Source organism: Canis lupus, chromosome X (assembly GCF_048164855.1).
Source record: "Canis lupus baileyi chromosome X, mCanLup2.hap1, whole genome shotgun sequence".
Lineage (NCBI taxonomy): Eukaryota > Metazoa > Chordata > Mammalia > Carnivora > Canidae > Canis > Canis lupus.
In genome coordinates, this window is record NC_132876.1 from 64,088,596 (window position 1) to 64,114,353 (window position 25,758).

General features: G+C 35.8%; 1 protein-coding gene across 12 annotated transcripts in view; it reads right to left on the reverse strand.

The window, feature by feature from the left end:
- The window catches only part of ATP7A (ATPase copper transporting alpha), a 153,460-nt gene that overhangs the window by 64,082 nt on the left and 63,620 nt on the right, over positions 1 to 25,758 (reverse strand). For 10 of the 12 annotated variants that reach the window (XM_072816018.1, XM_072816025.1, XM_072816020.1 and 7 more), the window contains 3 exons: positions 14,510 to 14,999; positions 13,091 to 13,816; positions 2,939 to 3,142 (listed from right to left, as the gene is read on the reverse strand). In XM_072816018.1, coding sequence (XP_072672119.1) covers positions 2,939 to 3,142; positions 13,091 to 13,816; positions 14,510 to 14,999 — 1,420 coding nt within the window. Of the gene's footprint in view, positions 1 to 2,938; positions 3,143 to 13,090; positions 13,817 to 14,509; positions 15,000 to 16,155; positions 16,234 to 25,758 lie in introns of all 12 variants that reach the window. The other 2 variants (XM_072816028.1, XM_072816029.1) reach the window with 2 other exon arrangements.

The following is a 25,758-nucleotide window of genomic DNA, read 5'->3' on the forward strand; positions in this document are numbered from 1 at the left end:
CTCTCTCAAATAAATAAATATATCTTTTTAAAAATTACAATTGTGGCTAATCTTGTTTCATCTATATTCCTATCCTTTTACTTCCTGCACTCTACCTCCAATTATTTTGAAGCAAAACCCAGATAACATTTCACATGTAAAAATCTAAATACATATCTCTAAAAGACTCTTCTCTTAAAAAATACCTATAATACCATTATCACATCTAGAATAATTCCTCAATATCACAAAATATCCAGGCAGAATTTATATTTCCAGAATTGTCTTGTAATTATTAGTTTATCTAACACAGTTTGTCTTTTTAAATTGGGATCCAAATAAGATCCATGAATTGTAATAGATTGAGACTTTATCATATAAATGTAAAGCATTTGTAGAAACTAACTTAGAGACCTACAGAAAGGATCTCAGGCACTTAAGGAAATCACTGCAGTTACAGCAAAGAATCCAAGAATGTACCAACATGCACATTATAACATAAATAATAGTCATTTCTTACAATTATCAAATATGACTGACACACACTAATATAAAGTATTCTTATTTATAGGGGTAAAAAGTGCCATACTACTTGTCAATAAAACAAAGGAGTTCATTTTATCACAGTTATCCTGTTCTGTAGCACAAGCCTTTTATTAACAACCATCCTACTTCTCTAGGCCAGCTATTGCTGTCATTGCCAGGAAGAAAATTAATTCTGCATAGCAGAAATGTCATCTCTTTCCAGTAATCTATGGCACTTGGTGACTGACAGGGGATCCCCTAATGGGGATCAATAGTCCATAGGTCAACTCTGCAGTTTGATAAAAAGAAAAAATAATAACTTAATAACTTAATATTAACTTAATAGTTTTAATAAGAAAACAAAGTACCTATATAATCTAAGTTTTCTATATAAAATGCTTGCATTCTGGGCTCTGTGGATACCAAATAATTCAGAGGATCAGTTCATAGGAAACCATCAGTAATAAGAGTAGGTTATAGAGAAAGTAGGAAAAATCTTTTTTGCTCCAATTGCATGTAATCTATAGCCTAACAGAAAGAAAAGGGAAAATCTGACTCTCAAAGATAGGTTTCATAAGTACATAAATTATGGATAATTTTTAAAACTCTTACTTCAAACTATAATTAGAATTCTATTCATTTTTAGAAATATAATGCAAATTAAACTGAGACAACCAGTGTTACTTAGTTTTTAAAAAAGTAAATATAGTGACCCTAGCTAGGCCAATGGTATTCCTAACTGGGTAAAGAGGTGGTAAAGGGGATAATAAGGAGCAACTGGAAGAATCAATCAGCACAATGGATTTTTTTAAGGGATTCATGATTGGCATAGGCATTGCTTATCTCATGAAAAGGGCTATTTCTGGATTGCCAAAAAAATAGTTGGTCCTAAAATTAGACAGGAACCTTACAAACTTCCTTTGCTTTCATTTGTTTGTAACCTCCCAGCCTTCCTCTTTTAATCATTCAAAGGGCACCTGGGTGGCTCAGTGGTTGAATGTCTGCCTTTGGCTCAGGTCGTGATCCCGGGGTCCTGGGATCAAGTCCCACATCGGGCTCCCATGGGAAGCCTGCTTCTCCCTCTGCCTATGTCTCTGCCTCTCTCTCTCTCTCTCTCTCTCTCTCTCTCTCTCTCTCTCTGTCTCTCATGAATAAATAAATAAAATCTTTTTTAAAAAAGCATGATACAAGCTTCAGCCTCAAATGCATTTTAATTAGATAAAACGGAGACTGAAATGACAGGCAAAAATGACACAATGCAGATAAAGTAATAACTGTATAACATACACTTTGTTATAATTTTCTGGCCTTTATATATAAAGTAAGGTATGTGTGTATATGTGTGTATATATACACACATACATATATATATATATATATATGGAATATATAAGGCCTTTATATATAAGGCCTGTGGACCACAAGCTTGTATTACTATTACACACTTTGAGTTATCTTCCCACAATAGAAGGGATAAGCTGATATTAATCTTACTTATTTGGCCCTTGTGACTAAGGGCACGTATTAAGACACTGGGGCTAGGGCTGCCAAAGTACCAACTTCAGTCTCATTAAACATAACTGTATATCTCTATCTATAGTTAACAAATCTTTTTTTTAAAGATTTTATGTATTCATGAAAGACACACAGAGAGAGGCAGAGACATAGGCAGAGAGAGAAGCAGGCTCTATACAGGGAGCCGGGACGCGGGACGTGATCCCAAAACTCTGGGATCACACCCTGGACCAAAGGCAGAGGCTCAACCGCTGAGCCACCCAGGCATCCCTAACAAATCTATTATGTCACAGTGTGAAGCCAATTAATATGAGTGCAAACTTATAACACAAAACATTTGAGTTTGATTGAATAAAAAAAAAGGTTTGCTGTAAATTTTCTAAGATTTTGTAACCTAGAGTTAAAATTTGTAGAGAATATTAAGTAACTTTTTAAACATTTTTACTGCAAGCAATGATCAGTGATCAAACTGTTGGAAGAGAATAACATAATTCTAAACAAACTTGGTTCTGGTCTGGTTTTTGGTCCAAGTACATTAATATTGAAACTAATGGACTGTGGTTATTAGGTTTAAGTGTAGTTTTATCAGAAAATTGGTATGTTTCTTAAAATCCATTGCAACCAAGGTCCATAGAGAATAGTAACCTTATATCTTTCCTTCTGCTGTTTTCCTACAAATTTCATTGATATTAAAATGTGATCATGAGGTAAACAAGATAGGAACTTGGGAACTAAGGGAACAAAACACAAAAACTGGCTGTCAGAAAGTCAAAGTTGTCCTGCACATCACTCATATGCAGGACTTCATAAGGCCTTTTGTGGCAAGAACCACAAAAATGGTTACAAAACACCTAAGAGAACAAAAAGGACAGAGTCCTCAAATCAATACACAAAATGAGAGGCTTCAAGAGTGTCTCACCTTCTTCTCGTCTTAAATTCCGTTCAATGTTTGCTACACAGGAAGCACAAGTCATACCAGTGACCTGTATGTAACACTTAGATGAAGTCTTTGTCTCCACATCGTGAATTGGTGTCATCATCTTAGTATAAAATTCATTAGTTGAGGTCAAAAGCGGCATTTCCGATGAGGTCTGACCTATTATTACCAATGGCTCATTTATATCTGGTGGACAGGGAAAGATTCTTTTCATTTGAGGTACTCTTCAGTTGCATCCTTGTCATTCATCACAATCCACACCTCTAGACACTGTCAATCCATTCCTTTAAAACCAGCATGGACCTAGAGCTCTCAGCACTGTTAACTTTTATACTTTCCAGAAAGTGACTTTGAATTCCAGTACTGCCCATCCCAGTTCTCTAGAAAACCTGAACCAACTGAATAAACAAAACATTGGTTATACCAAGTTCTTTGGGGCACCTGGGTGGCTCAGTGGATTGAGCGTCTGCCATCAGTTTGGGTCATGATCCCAGGGTCCTGGGATCGAGCCCCACATCAGTCTTCCTGGTCAGGGGGGAGTCTGCTTCACTCCTTCTCCCTGCCCCTCCTCTCTTATGCTGGCTCTCTCTCTCTCAAATAAATAAATAAAATCTTAAAAAATGAACCCAAGTTCTTCTAGCTATTATCTCTACTGCAAACCCCAGGTAGAGAGTAGTTTGTTGATGGATAGCTCTTATTTTTATAATGAATTTTTATTATCATGTTAATGATTTGCATACTGACATTAAAGTAACTCATGATATAGTAAGTAGAACGAAAAGCAATTTATAAAACAGCACTGCAGTATGATGTAATTTTAAAACTTTTTGTGTATATGTATATATGAGACCATACATAAGAAAGTCAAAATATTAATGGTGGCTATTTCTGAGAAATGGGGTTAAGGCAGGAATAGAATGGACAGATGAGGGGCACCCGGGTGGCTCACTGGTTGGGCGTCTGCCTTTGGCTCAAGGCATGATCCCGGGGTCCTGGATCAAGTCCTGCATCGGGTTCCCCACAGGGAGCCTGCTTCTCCCTCTGCCTGTGTCTCTGCCTGTGTGTCTTTCATGAGCAAATAAATAAAATATTTTTAAAAAGAATGACAGATGAACACATTTTCTCTATAGACACTTCTGTATTGTTTGAATTTTAAACACTAATATATAGTATTTTTTTACATTAAAATGTCTTTGTGGACAATAGAAGAAAAGGCAAGGAGTAAGTCTGCAGTAATCTTTGTTCTGTGCAAAGGAATATTTGGGGGGTGCCTTTGTGACTTAGTCGGTTAAGTGTCCGACTCTTGATTTTGGCTCAGGTCATGATATCAGGGTCGTGAGACTGAGCCCCATGTCAGACTCTGTATTGGATGTGGAGCCTGCTTAAGATTCTCTTTTCCCCTCTCCCTTCACCCCCCCCCCACAGTGTGTGCAGGCACGCACACGCTCTCTCTCTCTAAAAAAAATATAAAGTATAATAAAATAAAAGTAATATTTGGAAAATCCCTCCATACAATGTTTATGCACTGTGGAACAATGGAAGCTCCTATCATCCAGAAGATACCCCGCAGTCTCAGAAAATCTACCATTCTGTTTGAATTTATCCACAGCAGTATTAATCACCTCCAAGAAGGGAGAAGTTATTCTCTCTAGCACATCCATGCACTTCCAAAGCTAAAGATTTTATACTCTCTTGCAGAGACAAAGAGTAAAAGAGATGACGTGGAAATTTTCAGGCACCTAACTTGTTCTTTCTTCCCCTTGGGCAAAAAAACTGGTTCAGGTCTATTTGGCTAGCCCATAGAGGAATCCCTGCATCAGGGCTGGTTTTCAGGACGTTAAAGAAGGCATATTTTGCAAAAACTTTAACCTAACCATTTAACTCATAAATAATGATATAGATTTCCCAAATCAGTATAGTAATAGCTCTTAAATTTTAATGCACATATAATAACCTGGGGGTTTTGTTAAAATGCAGATTCTGGTTCAGTACATTTAAGATGGAACCTCAGATCCTGCATTTCCACCACTCTTCCAGGTGATGGCACTACAGCCAGTTGGGTTACAGCAAAGGACACTAATCACAATGGACTAGATACTCACAATCCCAAAACTAGTCAGTCTCTGGTCTTAAGAAAATCAATTTAGAAAACTATACTAATTCATTCAGATTATGAGAGCATTATTTAGAAGACAGAAAAAGTTACCAAATACTATTGTTATCTTAAAGAATTCAAATTTTTAAAATTTTTAAAAATTTTTTAAAAATTTTTATTGATTTATGATAGTCACAGAGAGAGAGAGAGAGACAGAGAGAGAGACAGAGAGGCAGAGGGAGAAGCAGGCTCCATGCACCGGGCACCGGGAGCCCGATGTGGGATTCAATCCCGGGTCTCCAGGATCGCACCCTGGGCCAAAGGCAGGCGCCAAACCGCTGCGCCACCCAGGGATCCCTATCTTAATTCAAAAAGGAAGTTCATTTGCTCAAAGAAAATAGCTGTGGCTTTGAAAAAATACATGATTTTAATCCATCCAAGAGCTTACTTCATTCTCTCATAATTACTATAAAGACTTAATTTTGAACTTAGATACTGGAAAAAAAAGTTTATACTGCTAATTACTTTAGGTCCTGTTCCAGAGTAATTCAGGTATTTCAGGTACCAGAGATAACCCATAATACAATCTGCAATTTTCATACTCTGGTAGTATAGTATTAAAATAAGTCATAGAGGTAGTTCCTTTTAGCTACCTTGGCATGACCTCTCAACAAAGATCCATAAAATTGTGCCCTTTACCCCAGTGAGTGTGGCAACCAGAAATGCAAAAGTTTTCATCTTCCACAGAAGCAGTGCAGGTGTTAAAAAGCCACACTGAATTAAAGGACTACTTTTCTTCAATTAGATTTTCTATAGGCTCTAGCAACATGGCGTATGCTTAAGTGAATTCAAAAGGAAGGAAGGTTGACTTTCCTGCACTTGAGGCAACAATCAGAAAAGATTCCAAATATTTCAAGAAAGAGTTTCCAATCTCATCCTCAAAACTGGTGGGATCAGTGTCTGAAGTAATATGAAAATCAAATAATAGATTAAAAAGAATTAAGAACATCATTTCTGCAACATACTCTCAAATGATTCAGAAAAAGTGTGTGTGTCTATGTGTCTGTCAACAGATAATTATAAAACAAATGTGGTAAAATATTAAAAATGAGGGAATCTGAGAGAAATTGGTAAACAGGAATTTTTTTGTATTACTTTTGCAGCTCTTCTGTAAGTTTGAAATTAGAAATAAAAAGTCACAAAACAGGAAAAGAATTTGAGTATTTTTATGCTTTAATTGGTTAGTGAAGACTTAACTTCATATATTATATATCTTTTTAAGAGAATGATGAGATTAATGATCATGATAAAAAGAACTTCCCATGCAAGGGTGGTGCAGTATTTGCAAGTCAATCAATGTGATACATCACATCAACAAAAAAAGGAAAAAAAACCCATATGATCATTTCAACAGATGCAGAAAAAGCATGACAAATTACAATATCCATTTATTATAATATACTCTAAAAAATGTAAGTCTAGAGGGAACAAACACACTGCAATGTAATAAATGCTTTATATGAAAAACCCACAGCTAACATCATACTCTATGGTGAAAAACTGAGTTTGTCCCCCTAAGATCAGGAACAAGGATGTCTGTTCTCACTACTTTTATTCAACATAGTACTGGAAGTCCTAGCCACAGCAATCAAACAATAAAAAGAAATAAAGGCATCCAAATTGTCAAGGAAGAAATAAAACTTTCACTTTTTGCAGATGACATGATATTACATAGAAAACCTAGAGTCCACCAAAAAACTACTCATAAATGAATTCAGTAAGGTCGCAGGATACAAAATCAAGGTACAGAAATCTGTTGTATTTCTATGGAAAAAAACCCATATGATCATTTCAACAGATGCAGAAAAAGCATGACAAATTACAATATTCATTTATTATAAAATGAAGCAGCAGAAAAAGAAATTAAGAAAGCAATTCCATTTACAATTGCATCAAAAATAATAAAATACCTAGGAATACACTTAGCCAAAGAGGTAAAAGATCTGTACTCTGAAAACTATAAAACATTGATACTGATGAAAGATATTGAAGACAACACAAAAAAATGGAAAGACATTGCATGCTCATTGATTAAAAGGAAAAATAAGGGCAGCCCAGGTGGCTCAGAGGTTTAGCGCCACCTTCAGCCCAGGGTGTGATCCTGGAGACCAGGAATCGAGTCCCAAGTCAGGCTCCCTGCATGGAGCCTGCTTTTCCCTCTGCCTGTGTCTCTGCTTCTGTGTGTGTGTGTGTGTCTCTCATGAATAAACAAATAAAATATTTTTAAAAAGGAAAAATAATATTAAAATGTCTATTCTACACATCTAATCTAAGCAGTCTACACATTTAATGCAATCCCTACCAAAATGCCAATAGCATTTTTCACACTAGAACGAACAATCCTAAAGTTTGTATAGAACCACAAAAGACCCTGAATAGCCAAAGCAATCTTAAAAAAGAAAAACAAAACTGGAGGTATCACAGTACCAGACATCAAGTTATATTACAAAGTTGTAGAAATCAAAATATTATAGTACTGACACAAAAATAGACACATAGATCAATAGAACAAAATAGAAAGCCCAAAAACAAATCCAGAATTTATGGTCAATTAATCTTTGACAAAGGCAGCAAGAATATGTAATGGAAAAAGTCTCTTCAACAAATGCTGTTGGGAAAACTGGATAGCTACATGCAAAATGAGGAAACTGGACCACTTTGTTACACCATACACAAAAATAAATTCAAAATGGATTAAAGACCTAAAAAGATCTAAATGTGAGACAGGAAACCATCACAATCCTAGAAGAGAATACAGGCAGTAACTTCTTCGACACTGGCCATAGCAACTTTTTTCTAGATATGCCTCCTGAGGCAAGGGAAACAAAAGGAACAATAACTATTGGAAGGACGTCAAAAGAAAAGCTTCTGCACAGCGAAGGAAATAACCAACAAAACTAAAAGGCAAAAAAAATAAAAAATAAAAAAATAAAAAAAACAAAAACTAAAAGGCAACCTACTGAATGGGAGAAGATATTTGCAAATGGCATATCCAATAAAGGATTAGTATCCAAAATATATAAAGAACTTATCAAATTCAACACCCAAAAACAAATAAGCCAATTTAAAAATGGGCATAAGACATGAACAGATATTTCTCCAAAGAAAACATACAGATGGCCAACAGACACATGAAAAGATGCTTAATATCTGTGATTATCAGGGAAATACAAATCCAAACTACAATGAGATATAACCTCACACCTGTCAGCAAGTGTTGGCAAGGAGATAGGAGAAAAGGAACGCTCTTGCATTGCTGGTGAGAAGGCAAACTAGTGCAGCCACTGTGGAAAATATTATGGAGGTTCTTCAAAAAGTTAAATCTAGAACTACCCTATGATCCAGCAATCACACTACTGGTTATTTACCCAAAGAATATAAAAACACTAATTCAAAGGGATACATGCACCCCAATGTTTACAGCAGTATTATTTACAATAGCCAAATTATGGAAGCAGCCCAAGTGTCTATCGATTGATGGACAGAGAAAGTGTCATACACACACACACGTATATATACACATATATGTATATATACACATATACATATGCATACACACATGAACACACAGAGGAATATTATTTAGCCACAAAAAATGAAATATTGCCATTTGCAATAACACAGATGGAGCAAGAGAATATAATGATAAGGGAAATAAGTCAGAGAAAGACAAATACTGTATGATTTCACTAATATATGGAATTTAAGAAACAAATGAGCAAAGGGGCAAAAAAGAGAAATAAATTAAGAAAGATTCTTAATTATAAAGGATAAACAGATGGTTACTAGAAGGAGGGTTGGGAGGATGGGTTAAACAGGTGATGGGGATTAAGGAGTGCACTTGTGATGAGCACCCAGTGATGTATGGAATTGTTGAATCACTATGTTGTACACCTGAAACTATTGTAACATTGTATGATAACTAAACCTGAATTAAAATTTTTAAAAATAAAATTAAAAAAATAATTCACCAATGAAGAAAAAAAACACCTCATATTTCTCTATCTCCTTTAACTTTTACAGCCCACCCAGGATTAGTGTGTCATAAAGACAAATCATGCAGGCCCCTCTCTGTCTGGAAAAGGATTATGGTGATAGGTTGTGAGGCCAGGATCAGCATTGACACTGATATTCAGAAAATGGACAGCCACCATTCTGATGGCATCTTAAACTCTGAATGATCTCTAGCAGAAATACAGAATGCAATCACTTGATATCAACATTTTATCTCAATAATATGGGTCACTGTAGTCACAACTCTATCAGTTCTTTTATGATGACATTCACTGTGCCAAGTTTTTTGTTTGTTTGTTTGTTTGTTTTTACTTATTCATCATGACCATTAATGTGTTTGTTATGACCCCTAATGGATGTAGGGCACATAACAGGCTCCTGGTAATTATTTGTCAAACAATTAATTCCTGGGGCCCTTGGCAATAGTTGGTTAAGGTAAAAGCCATTGTTAATGTTACTGAACATGTTGCACTCATGGATCCTGAGGACTAAGTAGATGATAGACATGGTACAAGAGACTATCAAATACTCCTGAATTCCACTTACTAGTCTGACCAAAATTTCTCCTATTGCTAAAATATTACATATTTGAAGCCATAGGAGGTAGCTGGAAATTTACTTTTACTCAGCTCACATCTGCTATATAGAAACTCTTAAATGCCATCTTATATTATTTAATATTATGATATATATAATTATATAATATAATATAGATTTAATTCAGAGAGTTTATTTATGGAGGTCACTGTGGAAAATTATTTATGCCAGTGCTTCTCAAACTTTAATGTGCACATGAATTACCTGGAGAGCTTATTAAAAAAAATAAAATGTAGATTTTTAGTTAATGGGTATGCAGTGAGTCAGAGAGTATAGTTCTAAGAAGCTCCCAGTGATGGTGCTGCTACTGCTGATCTGTGAACAATACTTTAAGCTGCAAAAATACAGACTCAGATGAATAGGATAAATCCCTTTTTTTAAGATTTTATTTATTTATTCATGAGAGACACAGAGAGAGAGAGGCAGAGACATAGGCAGAAAGAGAAGCAGGCTCCTCCATGCAGGGAGTCCGATGTGAGACTTGATCCCAGGACTCCAGGATCACGCCCTGGGCCGAGGGCAGGCGCTCAACTGCTGATCCACCCAGGCATCCCAATAGGATAAATTCTAATTTGGGGGTCCAATCTGAAAGTCTGTAAGGTTCCTACTTACAATAATGCCAGATATTAGATTTTACTTTTAAAAAGTATATCACTTTTATACTATATGTGTTATAAGTTGATATGATTTGAGTTCCTAATTTAAGAAGCACAGGAATATCACAGTATAAGTAACTTGTCTGATTATTAAGGTAAACTAATTTATGTGGTGTCCATTATGCATCATATATGCCAAATTATTTTAATATAAACTCTGAAGAATAATTCAACATTATGAGTTAGCAAAATGTGAATCAGTTTCAAATATTGTCATTTTGAAAATTTTAAAAATTATAAGCAATGGGGGCACCTGGGTGGCTCATTTGCTTAAGCACCTGACTCTTGATTTCCACTCAGGTCATAATCTCAGGGTTGTGAGACTGAGCCCCGTGTTAAGCTCCACTCCAACTTCTCCCTCTCCTTCTGCCTCTCCTCTGTGCTCAAGCTCTCTAAATAAATAAAGTATTAAAAATTGTAAGGAATGATAGATACAACTAAATTTTGCTGAAACCAATTTTATTCATTTTTTATGGCTTCCTGATACAGTTTTACTTCAGTATTTCCAACTAAAAATTTTCTTCTGGTTTCATAATTATTTTCTTTTGCAATTATGGATCTCCCAGGTACTTTGTTCAGACTTTTAGTACCGAAGGCTCTTTAACATTTCAGTATTCTATTTGAATTTTCTAATAAGGAATTATGTGTCTCCTTTTTAGAGCACAAAAACTTTGGTCTTTTGAGATTTTTCTTTATTAAAGTCAGAATTCTAGGTGACAGTGTGAAGTGGTTCAGCCACTTTGGAAATGTATGGAAATTCCTGAAAAAGTTAAACATTCACCCTTTGACCCAGAAATTACAACCCTAGGTATACACTCAAGAGAAAAAAATATATATTCATGTAAAAACTCATACACAAATGTCCTTAGCGGCATTATTCATTAAAAAAGAAGTAGAAACAACCCAAATTTCCATGAACTGATGGGGAAACAAAACAAGGTATATAAATACACATATTTATATATTTATATATATACGTATATATTAACTGTAGTTTTATTTTTTAACTGTAGTTTTAAATTTAGACATTCATATATATATTATATATACTATTTAGCAATAAAAAGAAATGAAATATTGATATATGTTACAAACATAAGATAAACATTTGTGTACCTTGAAAACAATATACTAAATGAAAGAAGTTAGACACAAATGGACAAATATCCTATGGCTCCACTTATATGGTACCTAGAATTGTCAAATTCATAAAGATAAAAAATTGAACAGTAGGGGGATCCCTGGGTGACTCAAGTGGTTTAGCTCCCGCCTTTGGCCCAGGGCATGATCCTGGAGTCCCAGGATCGAGTCCCACATAGGGCTCCCTGCATGGAGCCTGCTCCCTCTACCTGTCTCTCTCTCTCTCTCTCTCTCTCTCTCTCTGTGTGTGTGTGTGTGTGTGTGTGTCTCATGAATAAATAAATAAAATCTTTAAAAAGTTGAACAGTAAATAACAAGGGCTAGGGGAGGAGTGAGGGAAATGAGGAGTGACTGCTAATGAGTATAGGTTTCTTCTGGGGTGATGAAAACGTCATAAAATTAGATAGTGGTAACGGCTGCAAAACTCTGAATATACTAAGAACTACTGGATTGTATACTTTAAAAGGGTAAATTTTATGGAATGTAAACTACATGTTTACATTAAAAAGTGAGAATTCTATGATTTCCACCATTTGTCATGAATATGAAAAGTAAGAATATTTAGTATGTTTCTGGGTCCTCTTCCAGTGACATTTATCTACCACAATAATTTGAGCATGTGTTTGATATAATTTTTTATGCTTCTCAGTTTTAGTGAGCTTGAAAAAAGAATATAGCTATTTAATATCCTTCATTCTGATCAGAATAGCAAAAGTTAATAACATTATCTGGAAATTAGTTATATTGTTTTTCTATTTTATTTACAGCAGGAAATTTCATTAGAGCATTTCCAATTTAATTCAAGCCTAGGTTCAGTTCTAGTTCAAAATAACAAGTTCACATAGGCAAATTCATTGAATATTCGTTTTTGGTTTCAGTTCAAGAGCTATCAGGAAATAGACTTTTAGGCAGTTCTAGAGTCAGTTTCATTTGAATGTCTAAATTTAAAACTAAGTTTAAATTCTATTATTTATATCTACCTTTTTTCTTTTCAAAATAGCATTTGCTTCTCTAATAATACATGTATACATATATCCTTGTCACAAAAAACAAAACACATAGGAAAGAAAGTACAATGGAAACAAATATCACCTTTATCCTACTACTCATATAATAACCACTGTTAAAATTTTAGTTCATGTCCTGCCAGGAATTTTATTCACTTATATACATAAACAATATACACATGGCATAAATCCTTATATATGTGTTTATAAAATTTCGATCATACTGAATATAAAGATTTTTAGCTTTTTTTCATTTAACAAAATATCTCAGACACTTTCCTGTGACATTAAGTATCAGTATTAAAATACTGTCATTTTTTATAGTTTTATAACATTTCATCATATGGACATATCATGATTTAATGTTTCTAGTTTTTAAATATTACAGATAATTATGCAAACATCCTTATGCATCTTTGTATACGTTGCTGACTACCTCTAGAGGACTTACTTCGAAAAACTTGAATTGCAGTGCCTATTACTCACTTATTATTGATGAAAGCCAAAGAATCCAAAATAGGAAATACAAAACATTAGAGGAATCTGAGAAAAAAGTGATAATTACCTGACAAGGCAGCATCAAATCCCATGTCTTCTATTGCTTCTCTCAAGGTTTCTGGAGAGGTTAGTAGAGGATCATACTCAACAGTCCCATTGCCATTTGCAAGAGATACTCGTATGGATTTTACACCTTCCTTTTTTGATATGACACCCTCAATAGACTGCACACAAGAATTACAAGTCATGCCATCAATGTTTATTACAGTTTCTTGAGTCAGAGGATGGCTAACTATGTTCAAAGGAATCTTTTGAAGAGGTGAGCTGGAGGGAGAGTTTGAGGTACTCTCAACTTCACTAGCAATACTAACTCTGTATTGTCCTGGTGATATGGCCTCTATTGCTTTTCTCAGGGTTTCTGGAGTGACTAAGCTTGCATTGTACTTTACTATGGCAGATCTATTCTCTAAAGAAACTACTATGCTGCTTACATATTGGAGTGTAGATAAAGCACTTTCAATATTTAACACACATGATTTACAATGCATGCCATCTATAATGAAAGTGACTGTTGAATCACTGGTATAAGATGGACTCCTTTGCTGAGATCCTTCTGAGGATTTGACTGGTGTATTCTTTAGGCGTTCTATATCAATAGCTCCCAATTTCAGGTACTTGGGCTGTTTTTTGATGAAGGCTGGAAAGCCCACAGCTTCAATCTGCTTTTTTATTTCCTCTATTGTTATAAGATGAGGTTGATAACCAATAGTAGCTTCTTGGTTGTCCAGGGAGACTAGTTAATAAAAAGAGAAATATTATATCAATATTATATCAATACCACACACAATTGTTTCTCTGTCTTTGTTATCATCATCCTTTAAGATATTTCAGTTCTTTTCAGAAAATGTTATTGACAACAGACTGGAAAAAAAGCAAAAAATATGACCACTATATCTACAGTCTCCAAGTTTCCACATGCCTGAATAGAAACGCATTAGAGGTAGAGAGGACCACATGCATGTTGCAATAAAAACCCTGAAATCCAGGGATGCCTGGGTGGCTCAGTGGTTTAGTGCCTGCCCAGGGCGTGATCCTTGGAGTCCCGGAATCAAGTCCCATGTTGGGCTCCCTACATGGAGCCTGCTTCTCCCTCTGCCTGTGTCTCTGCCTCTCTCTCTCTCTCTCTCTCTCTCTCTCTCTCATGAATAAATAAATAAAATCTTTAAAAAAAAACCTGAACTCCATGAACTGCCACTCAAGCTACCTTTTTTACTTGTTTAATACTCATGTAATTTTTCATTATAATCATTAACTTTACCCACATCAACCCTGTGAATACCCACATTGTACCCAGACTTCAATGAAACAGTAAGTATTCTAGTCCACTGGGGCCAAAATCCATGCTTAGGTAAAGTAAAAACCTCAAAGACCAAAACAGAAAACTAAGCTCACAAGACAATTAAAAAAATAACACAAGATATATTACCTTTAATTCGCTGAACACCTTGCAGCTTCCCAATTTTTCCTTCAATGGTGCTGGTGCATGAATGGCAGGTCATCCCTTCAATTTTCATCTTCAGCATGACTTCACCTGCTTGAGCCATACTGTAATCTTCACAGGTTCCTGATTTTTTCTCCAGAGTTCTAATATCTAAACTGAGATCTGGAAGCAGCTCTATTATCTGATTGGCATTCACTATAGAAGGGATTAATGTCACCACTATAGTTCTTTGCTGAGGGGAAATTTTAATGTCTGTCACACCCTTGGTCTTGAGCAATGTGTTTTGGATATGATCCCATGGCAGAGCCAGTGAACCAGCAACAGTCAGAAACACAGTATCAGTTAAAACAGGGAGAGGATTAGGATTGTGGAGAACAGCATCAAAGCCCATGTCATCAATAGCTTCCAGTAGGGTCTTTGGAGTCTGTAGTTTAGGGTCATAAATAATAGTTGCATTTTTTTCTTCCAGTGAAACCTTTTGGAAGAAAATTTCAAAAGTCCGTTTAATTACATTTCATGGCCTAGAACTTAAAAAATTGCAATCATCATATCACATTCAAGAAGAATGCAACAAATAATTCAACCTGGGAGTTTCTCTATTAGTTCTCTTCTTTATTATTCTCTTTGGAAAGAAACAGACTACCAGTCAAACAGTACAATGTCTCCTGTACTTATAGGAATGATAAAATTATATGTAGGTGTATGTGACTCAAGTACTAATTGTGCACTTGAAATATACACATCGACAAACACACCCTAGAATTTCACAACAGAGTATAAACTCCTTCTTACTATCTCCTTTCACAAATTATTCCAATACTTTACACTCTACCAATTCAAAAGATAATAAAAAAACAGGATCAGTTGCAGAAAATAAAAGGTGATATGAAGTTTAAATTTTAAGATGTTCAATTAAGATAACTTTGGAAGAAAAGATATAAACATGCTAGTTTATGATTAAAGGTAGTACTGTAAGATTTTGTAGCATATATTCCTATAACTTTCTAAGTTACTACAGCCTAATATTACTTTTATTCAAAATAAGAACGTGTTTATTGTTTTGCCTGATTCAATGATAAAAACAATGACTGGATTCCTAAAGCTGAGCTACTATATAATTTTACTACTACCATGACTGCATTGTATATATTTGGCTGACAGCTTACAAAAGTTAATGATACAGTCATACACACAAACACATATGTACAAACACACAACTACTGGGCTGGGAGTCAGAAGATTTGAGTTCCATAAAAAATTCTCCACTTCGGGCACCTGGGTGGCTCAGTTGGTAGAGCATCTGCCTTTGGCTCAGGTCATGATCACAGGGTCCTGGGATCGAGCCCCATGTCAGGCTCCCTGCTCAGTGGGGAGTCTGCTTCACCCTCTCCCTCTGCCTCTCCTCCTGCTTGTGCTCTCTCTCACTCTCTGACTCCCTCAAATAAATAAATAAAAATCTTTTTAAAAATTCTCCACTTATTAGCCAACCACACTCATTAATTCTGACATCTGAAAAATGGGGAAATATGCCCTATAGTCTTCTAGGGTTGTTATAAGGATCATATGAGTAAATAAAAAGTAGTTCTTTGCAGCAGTGAGTTAAAGGTAAACACTGAACAACTAATATTTACCGAGCACTTATTATATGTGCCAGGAATCAGGATTCTCAAGACACAAAGCTGAGCGTGACACAGTCACAGGGAACAAAACTAGAAAAGAAAATACAGAAAACAGACATGTATTCATCCCGGGAATATGGTTCAGAAAAGGCTCCTTAGGGGAGCCTTTTATTATCTCCCTTAGGGGAGATAATATCTTCATGTAAAAGGACAAACAGAAATCAGCAAGGATGCATGAGGGAGGAATTCTAGACAAATGGAAAAAGTAGATAAAGATCATAAGCAAAAGAATTAGGCAACTAATTTATTATGGGGCCCCTTTTCTGCCAATAATGGTTTGTAATAGGGAGCTATGAAAAAGTTAAACAAGGGAATGACATGATTGTTTTAGCATTTTAGAGAAGAATCATTTTGGAGACACTATAGAAGATGTGTGTGGGTGGAATGGAGTGACAGGATGGAAGATCAGTTAAGAGACTACTGCAATTGTAATACTGATACAGAGAAGATAGATATTAAGGCATGAACACTGGGGACAAAGAAAAAGGGGGCATTTCCAACATATATTTGGTGCATTTGCAAGGGCAAGAACTAGTAAGGAGATTATAGAGAATAAAGGAGATGATTACGATGACTTATATGTTTATGGTTTGGGCCAATAGATGGTGTTGTCATTAACTATTATGAGAGAGAGAGGAGGAAAACTGGAGGAAGTTAAAAGTGGAGGGAAAAGAAAGATGACAAATTTAGTTTTGGATTCATTGATTTTGAGAGGCAAGAGGGTATTAATGTTCTAAAAGCAGTCAAAATATGGGCATTATTATTATTAATACTATCATTTTGGATTCCTGGTAAAAACCTTTGTTCTATAAATAAAAGCAACCCCAAAATATAATTAAAAGTAATTAAGAGTCAGGGCGCCTGGGTGGCTCAGTCAGTTAAGTGTCCGACTCTTGATCTTGGCTTGGGTCTTCATCTCAGGATCATGAGTTGAAGCCCCGTATTAGGCTCCATGCTGGGTGTGGAGTCTACTTTTTTAAAAAAAAGTAACTGAGAGTAGGAAATCTCACTTTAAACTCAAAAATAGGGATGCCTGGGTGGCTCAGTGGTTGAGCATCTGCCTTTGGCTCAGGCTGTGATCCCAGGGTCCAGGGATCAAGTCCCGCATCAGGCTCCCTGCAGTACCACAACAGTCTGCCTATGTCTCTGCTTCTCTCTCTGTGTCTCATGAATAAATACATAAATAAAAATGTAAACATTCAGGGGCACCTGGGTAGCTCAGTTGGTTAAGCACCTGCCTTTTGCTCAGGTCATGATCTCAGGGTCCTGGGATTGAGCCCCAAGTTGGGCTTCCTGCTCAGCGGGAAGTCTGCTTTTCCCTCTCCCTTTACCCCTCCTCCCAACTCATGCCTGCTCTCTCTCTCTCTCTCAAATAAATAAAGTCTTTAAAAAAAATTTAAACATTTGGGACACCTGGGTGGCTGAGCGGTTGGGCATCTGCCTTTGGCTCGGGATGTGATCCCGGAACAAGATCAAGTCCCACATCAGGCTCCTACATGGAGCCTGCTTTTCCTCCCTCTGCCTGTGTCTCTGCCTCTCTGTGTCTCTCATGAATAAATAAATAAAATCTTTAAAAAATTTAAACTTTCAAGCTAAGGAAGAAGATGGTGAACAGATGAGGGGTAGGGAAGGAGGGGCAGCACAGGGGACTATAGTGTCATGGTTGTGGTGATAGTTAAATGAATCTATGTACATGTGTTAAAATTCACCCAACTAAAAAAAAAATAATAGAACTGTATACCAAAGAAGTCAATTTTACTGTATGAATGGTTTTAAACAAAAAAATTAAGATTAAAAAACTCATTAGTTGTATTAGCTAAATTTCAAGTGTTCAATGGCCAATGTAGCTAAGTGGCTGCCATATGGTACTGGGTCTATATAGAACGTTTCCATCATTGCAGTACATTGCATTGGACCATACTGCTTCAGGCTCTAGTGTATTTTATGATAAAGTACCAAACTTTTTTAAAAGGGTGGGAATTTTTCTCTTTATGTTTAAATACACATTATATGGTATTTTTTAAGATTTTATTTATTTATTCATGAGAGAGAGAGAGGGAGAAAGAGAAAGAGAGGCAGAGACACAAGCAGGCTCCATGGAGGGAGCCCAATGTGGGACTCAATCCCGGGACTCCAGGATAATGCCCTGGGCCAAAGGCAGGCGCTAAACCGCTGAGCCACCCAGGAAACCCTATATCATATCTTTTTAAAAAGATCTGGTTTCGAATAATTTCCACCCCCTCAAAAAATGCTAATTTACCAACATGCCCAATGAGAAACTATTCTTAAAACTGACTATATAAGCAAACCCACTTTCTCACTACATGGTTTGCTGTAATTTCTACTGCATTAGCTTATATTCTAATTATAATAGGCATAAGGAGATAAGGAAACTAAGTATATAAAATACTTTATTAAAAAGTTATATTACCTTATGTTGTTTTCATGCTGTAGACTAAAAACATTTCCTCATTTAGTAACTTCTATTTGTGTGTTTTAAAGCTGGCCAACCACCCTTAGCACAAACAAAAATGTTCCCCTTTTGAGTAACGTCACTTAACTTTTCCTCTGAATGTTAGATATCTAAAGGTATCTAAGAGTTAGATATCAAAAAGTCATATAAGAGTTAGATATCAAAAAGACTTTTCAAGCCTAAAGTCTCAAAGGAAACAAAAACAAGCAGCACCTCTGTTTCTTTTAAGAGGAAATTCATATAGTGATTATCACAATACTGTTCTAGATACCAAATCCTTAGGCAGGAAGCTTAAAATAACATTTATTTATTCAACAAATATTTACTAGGTGCTTATTATGTGCCTGGCACTGTGCTAGCTGCTAGGATACAATGGTGAGCCCGGAAACTGCTGGTAGCAATATGATTCTGGGTCAGCTTAACCCTTTCACATTAACCCTACCAACAATTATCACCTCCACCTATTCACCACGTTATTCCAAAGTTTCATCAGCCTGTCTTGTTCTCTCAATCTTTCATTAAGAGCCAATGCTGTTAATCACACTAATAGGAATTTACCCCAAATATACAAATGTAGTGATCCAAAGGGGCACCTGCACCCCAATGTTTATAGCAGCAATGTCCACAATAGCCAAACTTTGGAAAGAACGGAGATGTCCATTAACAGATGAGTGGAAAAAAAAACAGATGAGTGGATAAAGATGTGACATATATACACACATACAATGGAGTATTACTCAACCATCAGAAAGGATAAGATCTTACCACTTACATCAACATGGATGGAACTGAGTATTATGCTGAGAAATTAAATAAGTCAATCAGAGAAAGACAATTATATAGTTTCTCTCATATGAAGAATATAAGAAACAGTGCAGAGGATGATAGGGAAAGGAAGGGAAAAACGGAATGGAAAGAAATCAGACAGGGAGACAAACCATGAGACTCTTAACTATGGGAAAGAAATTGAAGGTTGCTGGAGGGGAGGTCACTGGGGAGATGGGGTAACTGGGTGATGGGCATTAAGGAGGGCATGTGATGTGATAAGCACTGGGTGTTATATGCAACTGATGAATACTGAACTCTATATCTGAAACTAATGATGTTCTATATGTTGGCTAACTGAATTTAAATAAAACAAAAAAAGAACCAATGCTGTTTTTTCTATTTTCATAAGAACTATTCTTCCATTAAATCAACAGTTCCTCTAAAAATAAACATGTAACAGGCTACAAATTATGAATGTGACTTGTAGGAAGGACAAAAAGAGGAAGACTATTCGCTGTATTTAGATGAAGGCAGAAGTGGAAGAGAAGAAAAGAAAAGAAATCAAAAATACTCTGTGGCCTCATAGCATTAACAGTGGAGTAAAGGGGTGCTAAATGCCCACAGGAATTGTAAAGATCCATTATTTTAATGAGTATGGTATTCTTTACTGAAATGTTTAAAACATGAAATTCAAGCACAGTATACTTTATCTGCATGTGATTTCTATATAATTTGCTCTCAAGTAGGATGAAAGCTAGAACTTTGGACAAGTTACCCTAACTTAAAGGACTTCATTTTCCTAAGAGACCAGTTTAAAGTTTACTTTCTTACATTTTCATAACAACTCAACATAAAAGTAATCAGAGGTTTTTCAGACCTTGAAAGGATTCGGTCATTTTATATAGACCAAAGTCATTAAAGTGAAATGATTCATCAGTTATCTTGAATTTCTAATATATTTGATTCACCAACCACAAATAGTTTTGACTCAACTAAAAACTATTTAAAATACATAGGAGACACTGGTCATGCATGGTGTCCTCCATCATGAGTCCCCGTAGTGTGGCCTGACATATCCATAGCCCTGAGGGGAAACTTCTTCTGCCCTGCCCCAAGCCTGGCTCCCCATGGGCTCCGCGATTGCCCACCACCTCCCCACCTCACAGAAGCAGGTTATACAGACTCCTCTCCTCTCATGACCATTTGCAACTCTTCACCAGGGGTCTTCAGCTGACAGTAATGAAACCTGAAGGCCCATGCAAGAAAGGGTAACATTTTTATTTTGAAAGTGAGGTTTCCACCATTTGCTTCGACGTGGATGAAACTGGAGGGTTTTATGCTGAGTGAAGTAAGTCAATCAGAGAAGGACAAACATTATATGGTTTCACTCATATGGGAAATATAAAAAATAGTGAAAAGGATTATAGGGGAAAGGAGAGAAAATGAGTGGGAAAAATTAGAGAGGGCGACAAAACATGAAAGACTCCTAACTCTGGGAAATGAACAAGGGGTAGTGGAAGGGGAGGTGGGCGGGGGGATGGGGTGACTGGGTGACAGGGAATGGGGGGGTACTTGGCGGGATGTGCATTGGGTGTTATACTATATGTGGCAAATCGAACTCCAATAAATAAATAAATGAATAAATAAAACATAGGAGACACTGGGTGTTCTGTATGTTGGCAAATTTAATTTAAATAAAATATTTAAAAATGAATGAATGAATAAATAAACATAAAATATATAGGAGGAACCTGATATAAATTACACATTTTATAATACAAATTCTATTATTATTTGTTGAAAACAATAATATTAATCAAGCGATACTCTACTTTGATGCTTCAATACAGAGTACTGAAAACTAAAAGTCATTAATATAAACTGTTCAGTACTAGCACAAAAATAGACACAAAGATCAATGGAACAGAATAGAAAACCCATAAATAAACCTATGCTTATATGGTCACTGAGTCTATGACAAAGGAGGCAAGAATATACAATGAGAAAGAGACAGTCTCTTCAATAAATGGTGCCAGGAAAACTGGACAACAGCATATAAAAGAATGAAACTGGATCACTTTCTAACACCATACAGAAAAATAAGCTCAAAATGGATTAAAGACCTAAATGTGTGACCTGAAATCATAAAAATCTTAGAAAAGAACACAGGCAGTAATTTCTCTGACATCAGCCATTGCAACATTTTTCTAGATATGTCTCATAAGGCAAGGGAAAGAAAAGCGAAAATCAACTATTGGGATTACACCAGAATGAGAAGCTTTTACATAGCAAAGGAAATAAACCAACAAAACAGAAAGGCAACCTACCAAACGGGAGAAGATCTTTGCAGATAATATATCCAATAAAGGGTTAGGATGCAAAATATATAAAGAACTTATCAAACTCAACACCAAAAAAAAAAAAATCCAAATGAAAAATGGGCAGAAGACATGAATAGACATTTTTCCAAAGAAGACATACAAATGGCCAATAGACACATGAAACGATGCTTCAAGATCAGTGATCATCAGAAAAATGCAAATCAAAACTACAGTGAGATATCACCTTACACCTGTCAGAATGGCTAAAATCAATAATACAAGAAACAACAGCTGTTGGCGAGGATGTGGAGAAAGGGGAAATCTCCTGTATTGTTGGTGGGAATCCAAACTGGTGCAGCCACTCAGAAAAATAGTACAGAGATTCCTCAAAAAGTTAAAAATAGAATTACCCTATGACCCAGCAATTGCACTAAGTATTTACCCAAACAATACAAAAATATTAATTCAAAGGGATTCATGTACCCTGATGCTTACAGCAGCATAATCTGTACTAACTAAATTACAGAAATAGCCAAAGTGTCCACTATCTGATGAATAGATAAAAAAAATATGGAACAATGGAATTATCACTCAGCCATAAAAAATGAAATCTTGCCATTTACAACAATATGGATGGAGCTAGAGAGTATTATGCTAAGTGAAATAAGTCAGTCAGAAAATGATAAAAACCATATGATTTTACTCATATGTGGAATTTCAGAAACAAAACAAATGAGCAAAGAGGAAAAAAAGAGACAGAGACAGAGAGAGGGCAGCCCCAGTGGCTCAATGCTTTAGCGCCGCCTTCAGCCCAGGGCCTGATCCTGAAGATCCGGGATCGAGTCCCATGTCGGGCTCCCTGCATGGAGCCTGCTTCTCCCTCTGCCTGTGTCTGTGTCTCTCATGAATAAATAAATAAAGTTTAAAAAAAAAAGAGACAGAGAGAGAGGCAAACCAGGAAACAGAGTCTTAACTATGAAAAATAAACATAATGGCTACCAGAGGGAGGTGGGTGGGAGGATAGTTTACATAGTTGATGATGATTAAGGAGTGGACTTGTTGGGATTAGCACCAAATGTTGTATGGAAGTGCTGAATCACTATATTGTACACCTGAAAGTAATAATACACCGTATGTTAACTAACCAGAATTTACATAAAAAGCAGGAAAAAAAGAATATTGGACAGTACAGATTTCCCATAGAACTCTTCCTTTACAATATCCCCTATTATTGCTTAATGTATTACATTAGGTGTGATACATTTGTTAAAATTGATTAAAGTTTCTATTTTATGAAAAAAATTCAAAAACCAAATTTTATAATTTTTTAAGTTGTAGCATTGTTTTTTCATACACTAATCTGTAAACTGAGTGCATTAGCAAAATTTTCATTGCTAATATATTATCATTTTGTTCAAAAATATAACTAATGCATAGTTATTCATTATGAAATATTTAAATATAAAACCATACAAGGAAATAATGAAACTCTCCATCCATACCATTCCTCCACTGCTAGTTTTTTATATTGAATTTGACCTTTTTTTGAAATTTGGGATAAAGTTCAACTAAATCAGAAACCTAACCCTCTTCGAATAATCGAATAATTGACTCTACATCTTCATGGATGGATGATTATCACCTAGGAATTATATTAAGCAAAATGCCGGTTTTACTCTAATACAGTGTTTGAAAAACACAATGTTCAAAGCTCTATCATTTGTCATAGCAAAAGTTAGCAAATGAAGAAAGTTCCAAATTGAAATAAAGATTCAGCTCTATATGCTGATATGGCACAATCTTTAAGATGTATTTGCTAAGTGAAAAAAGCAGGGCAGCCTCTGTGGCATAGCGGTTTGGCACCTGCCTTCAGCCCAAGGCGTGATCCTGGAGTCCTGGGATCAAGTCTCGCGTTGGGCTCCCTGCATGGAGTCTGCTTCTCCCTCTGCCTGTGTCTCTGCCTCTCTCTCTCTCTCTCTCTGTGTGTGTGTGTGTGTCTCATGAATAAATAAATGAAAATCTTTTAAAAAAGAAAAAGAAAAAAGCAGGGCACAGATAATACATATGGTATATGTGAAAAGTGAAAGAAAATGGAGTCATTTATGTCAAGGGGTTTTAGAATGGAGCCAGAAGGCCATTAAGGAGATGGGCCTTATACATATCCTCACCTGGTGGAACCATGAACTTCTAAACCGGGACAAACAACAAATATTCCAAGGACTCTCCACAAACATCAACAACTTACCATATTAACAGACTTTTGCTTAGTGATAGCCTTAGCAATCAATTATGTTTAGCTAAAATAAGTTTTCTGCCACCAATACCAATCAAAATTCTTTGTAAACAATGTGTACAAGCATTCCTCTTTGCCTTTAAAAACCACTGACTTGGGCAGCCCTGGTGGCTTGGCGGTTTAGCACAGCCTTCAGTCCAGGGTCTGATCCTGGAGACCCCAGATCGAGTCCCATGTCGGGCTCCCTGCATGGAGCCTGCTTCTCCTTCTGCCTGTGTCTCTGCCTCTCTCTCTCTCTCTCTCTCTCTCTCTCTGTGTGTGTGTCTCTAATAAATAAATAAAATCTTTTAAAAAAACTAAAAATAAAAATAAAAAATAAAAAAATAAAAACTACTGACTTTTGTTCCCTAGAGGAACACAATTTGTGTTGCTATCTAAATCTGTGCTTCATGAATTGTAATCCTGAGACCCCAAATAAATGCTTTTATTTTAGTTCTTCCTCTTTTCTCAGTGGACATATGCTTTCATTTATATAAAAGGATATATGTAGATAGATATAGATAGATACACATATATACATATAAACCATTTTACATTCATAATCTATTTCCGGAAGGATACATACATTAGCAAACTAATAACTGGTTTCCATTGGGAGGGGGATTTTACTCTGTGTTACTTTTTCAATTAAAAAAAAAACTGTTGGCAAATCGAACTCCAATAAAAAATATACAAAAATTTAAAAATAATAAAAAAATTAAAAACCTGTTATATCAACTATACTTAAATTTTTAAAAACCAGTTAATTTTAAAGGGGGGCAAGGAATGTATTGGTCCACAGGATGAATTTGGTAACTGCTAGCATCTAGGTGGCCATTTTTTAAAGGATAATCTAAATTAGGTGTATGGACTGCAGCCTTTACCTCAGTAAAGGGAAAAAGCACTCAAAATGTTACCAGTATCAATTTCAAGGACAAAAGTAATTTGGTAATAAGGCATTAATCTTTGGAGTCATCCAGTACTTATATCTAATTAAATTTGTTTTTACATTTCCACTTTCAAAAATGCCAAATGATTCCAGAGAAAGACCTTCATATCATCTGCCCATTTTTACCCTGAACAGACCACTAGAGTGATTAAGTTAAACTTTGGGTTAATCTCTTTAAAGTCTCCAGTCTTCACACTGACAAGACAAACAAGAGTATTATACTCATTTATAAACTTCACAAGATAAGACCATTTCCCAAAATGTATTTAAATGCTGATGCTGCAAAGAGAAATAATCACATTACTTCTACTTATTACAAAATTAGAGACATCTTGACTATTCAGTTCTCCTTGAATTCTGTTAAAGCTCTAATCTGTTCCACTGTAGCATTTTTTCAATAAAACAACCCCACTCAATTTAAGATCACAATTACATTACCTCATATCGGGGTTTTATTCCAAACACAAGAGCTCCTTGATTTAGTTGAAAAAATGTCCTCTTTAAATCTGTTTTCTTTCTTTTTAAAAAGATTTTATTTATTTATTTTAGAGAGAACATAAGTGCATGTTCCCGTGCCCACCAGCCAGGAAAGGAGCAGAGGGGGAGGAAGGGGGGTAGAGGAGAAAAAATTTCAAGCAGACTCCCCACCGAGTGGGAGCCTGAGACAGGGCTCTATCTCATGACCCTGAGATCATGACCTGAGCCAAAATCAAGAGTTGGACGCTTAACCAACTGAGCCACCCAGGTGCCCCATCAAATCTGTCTTCTAAAG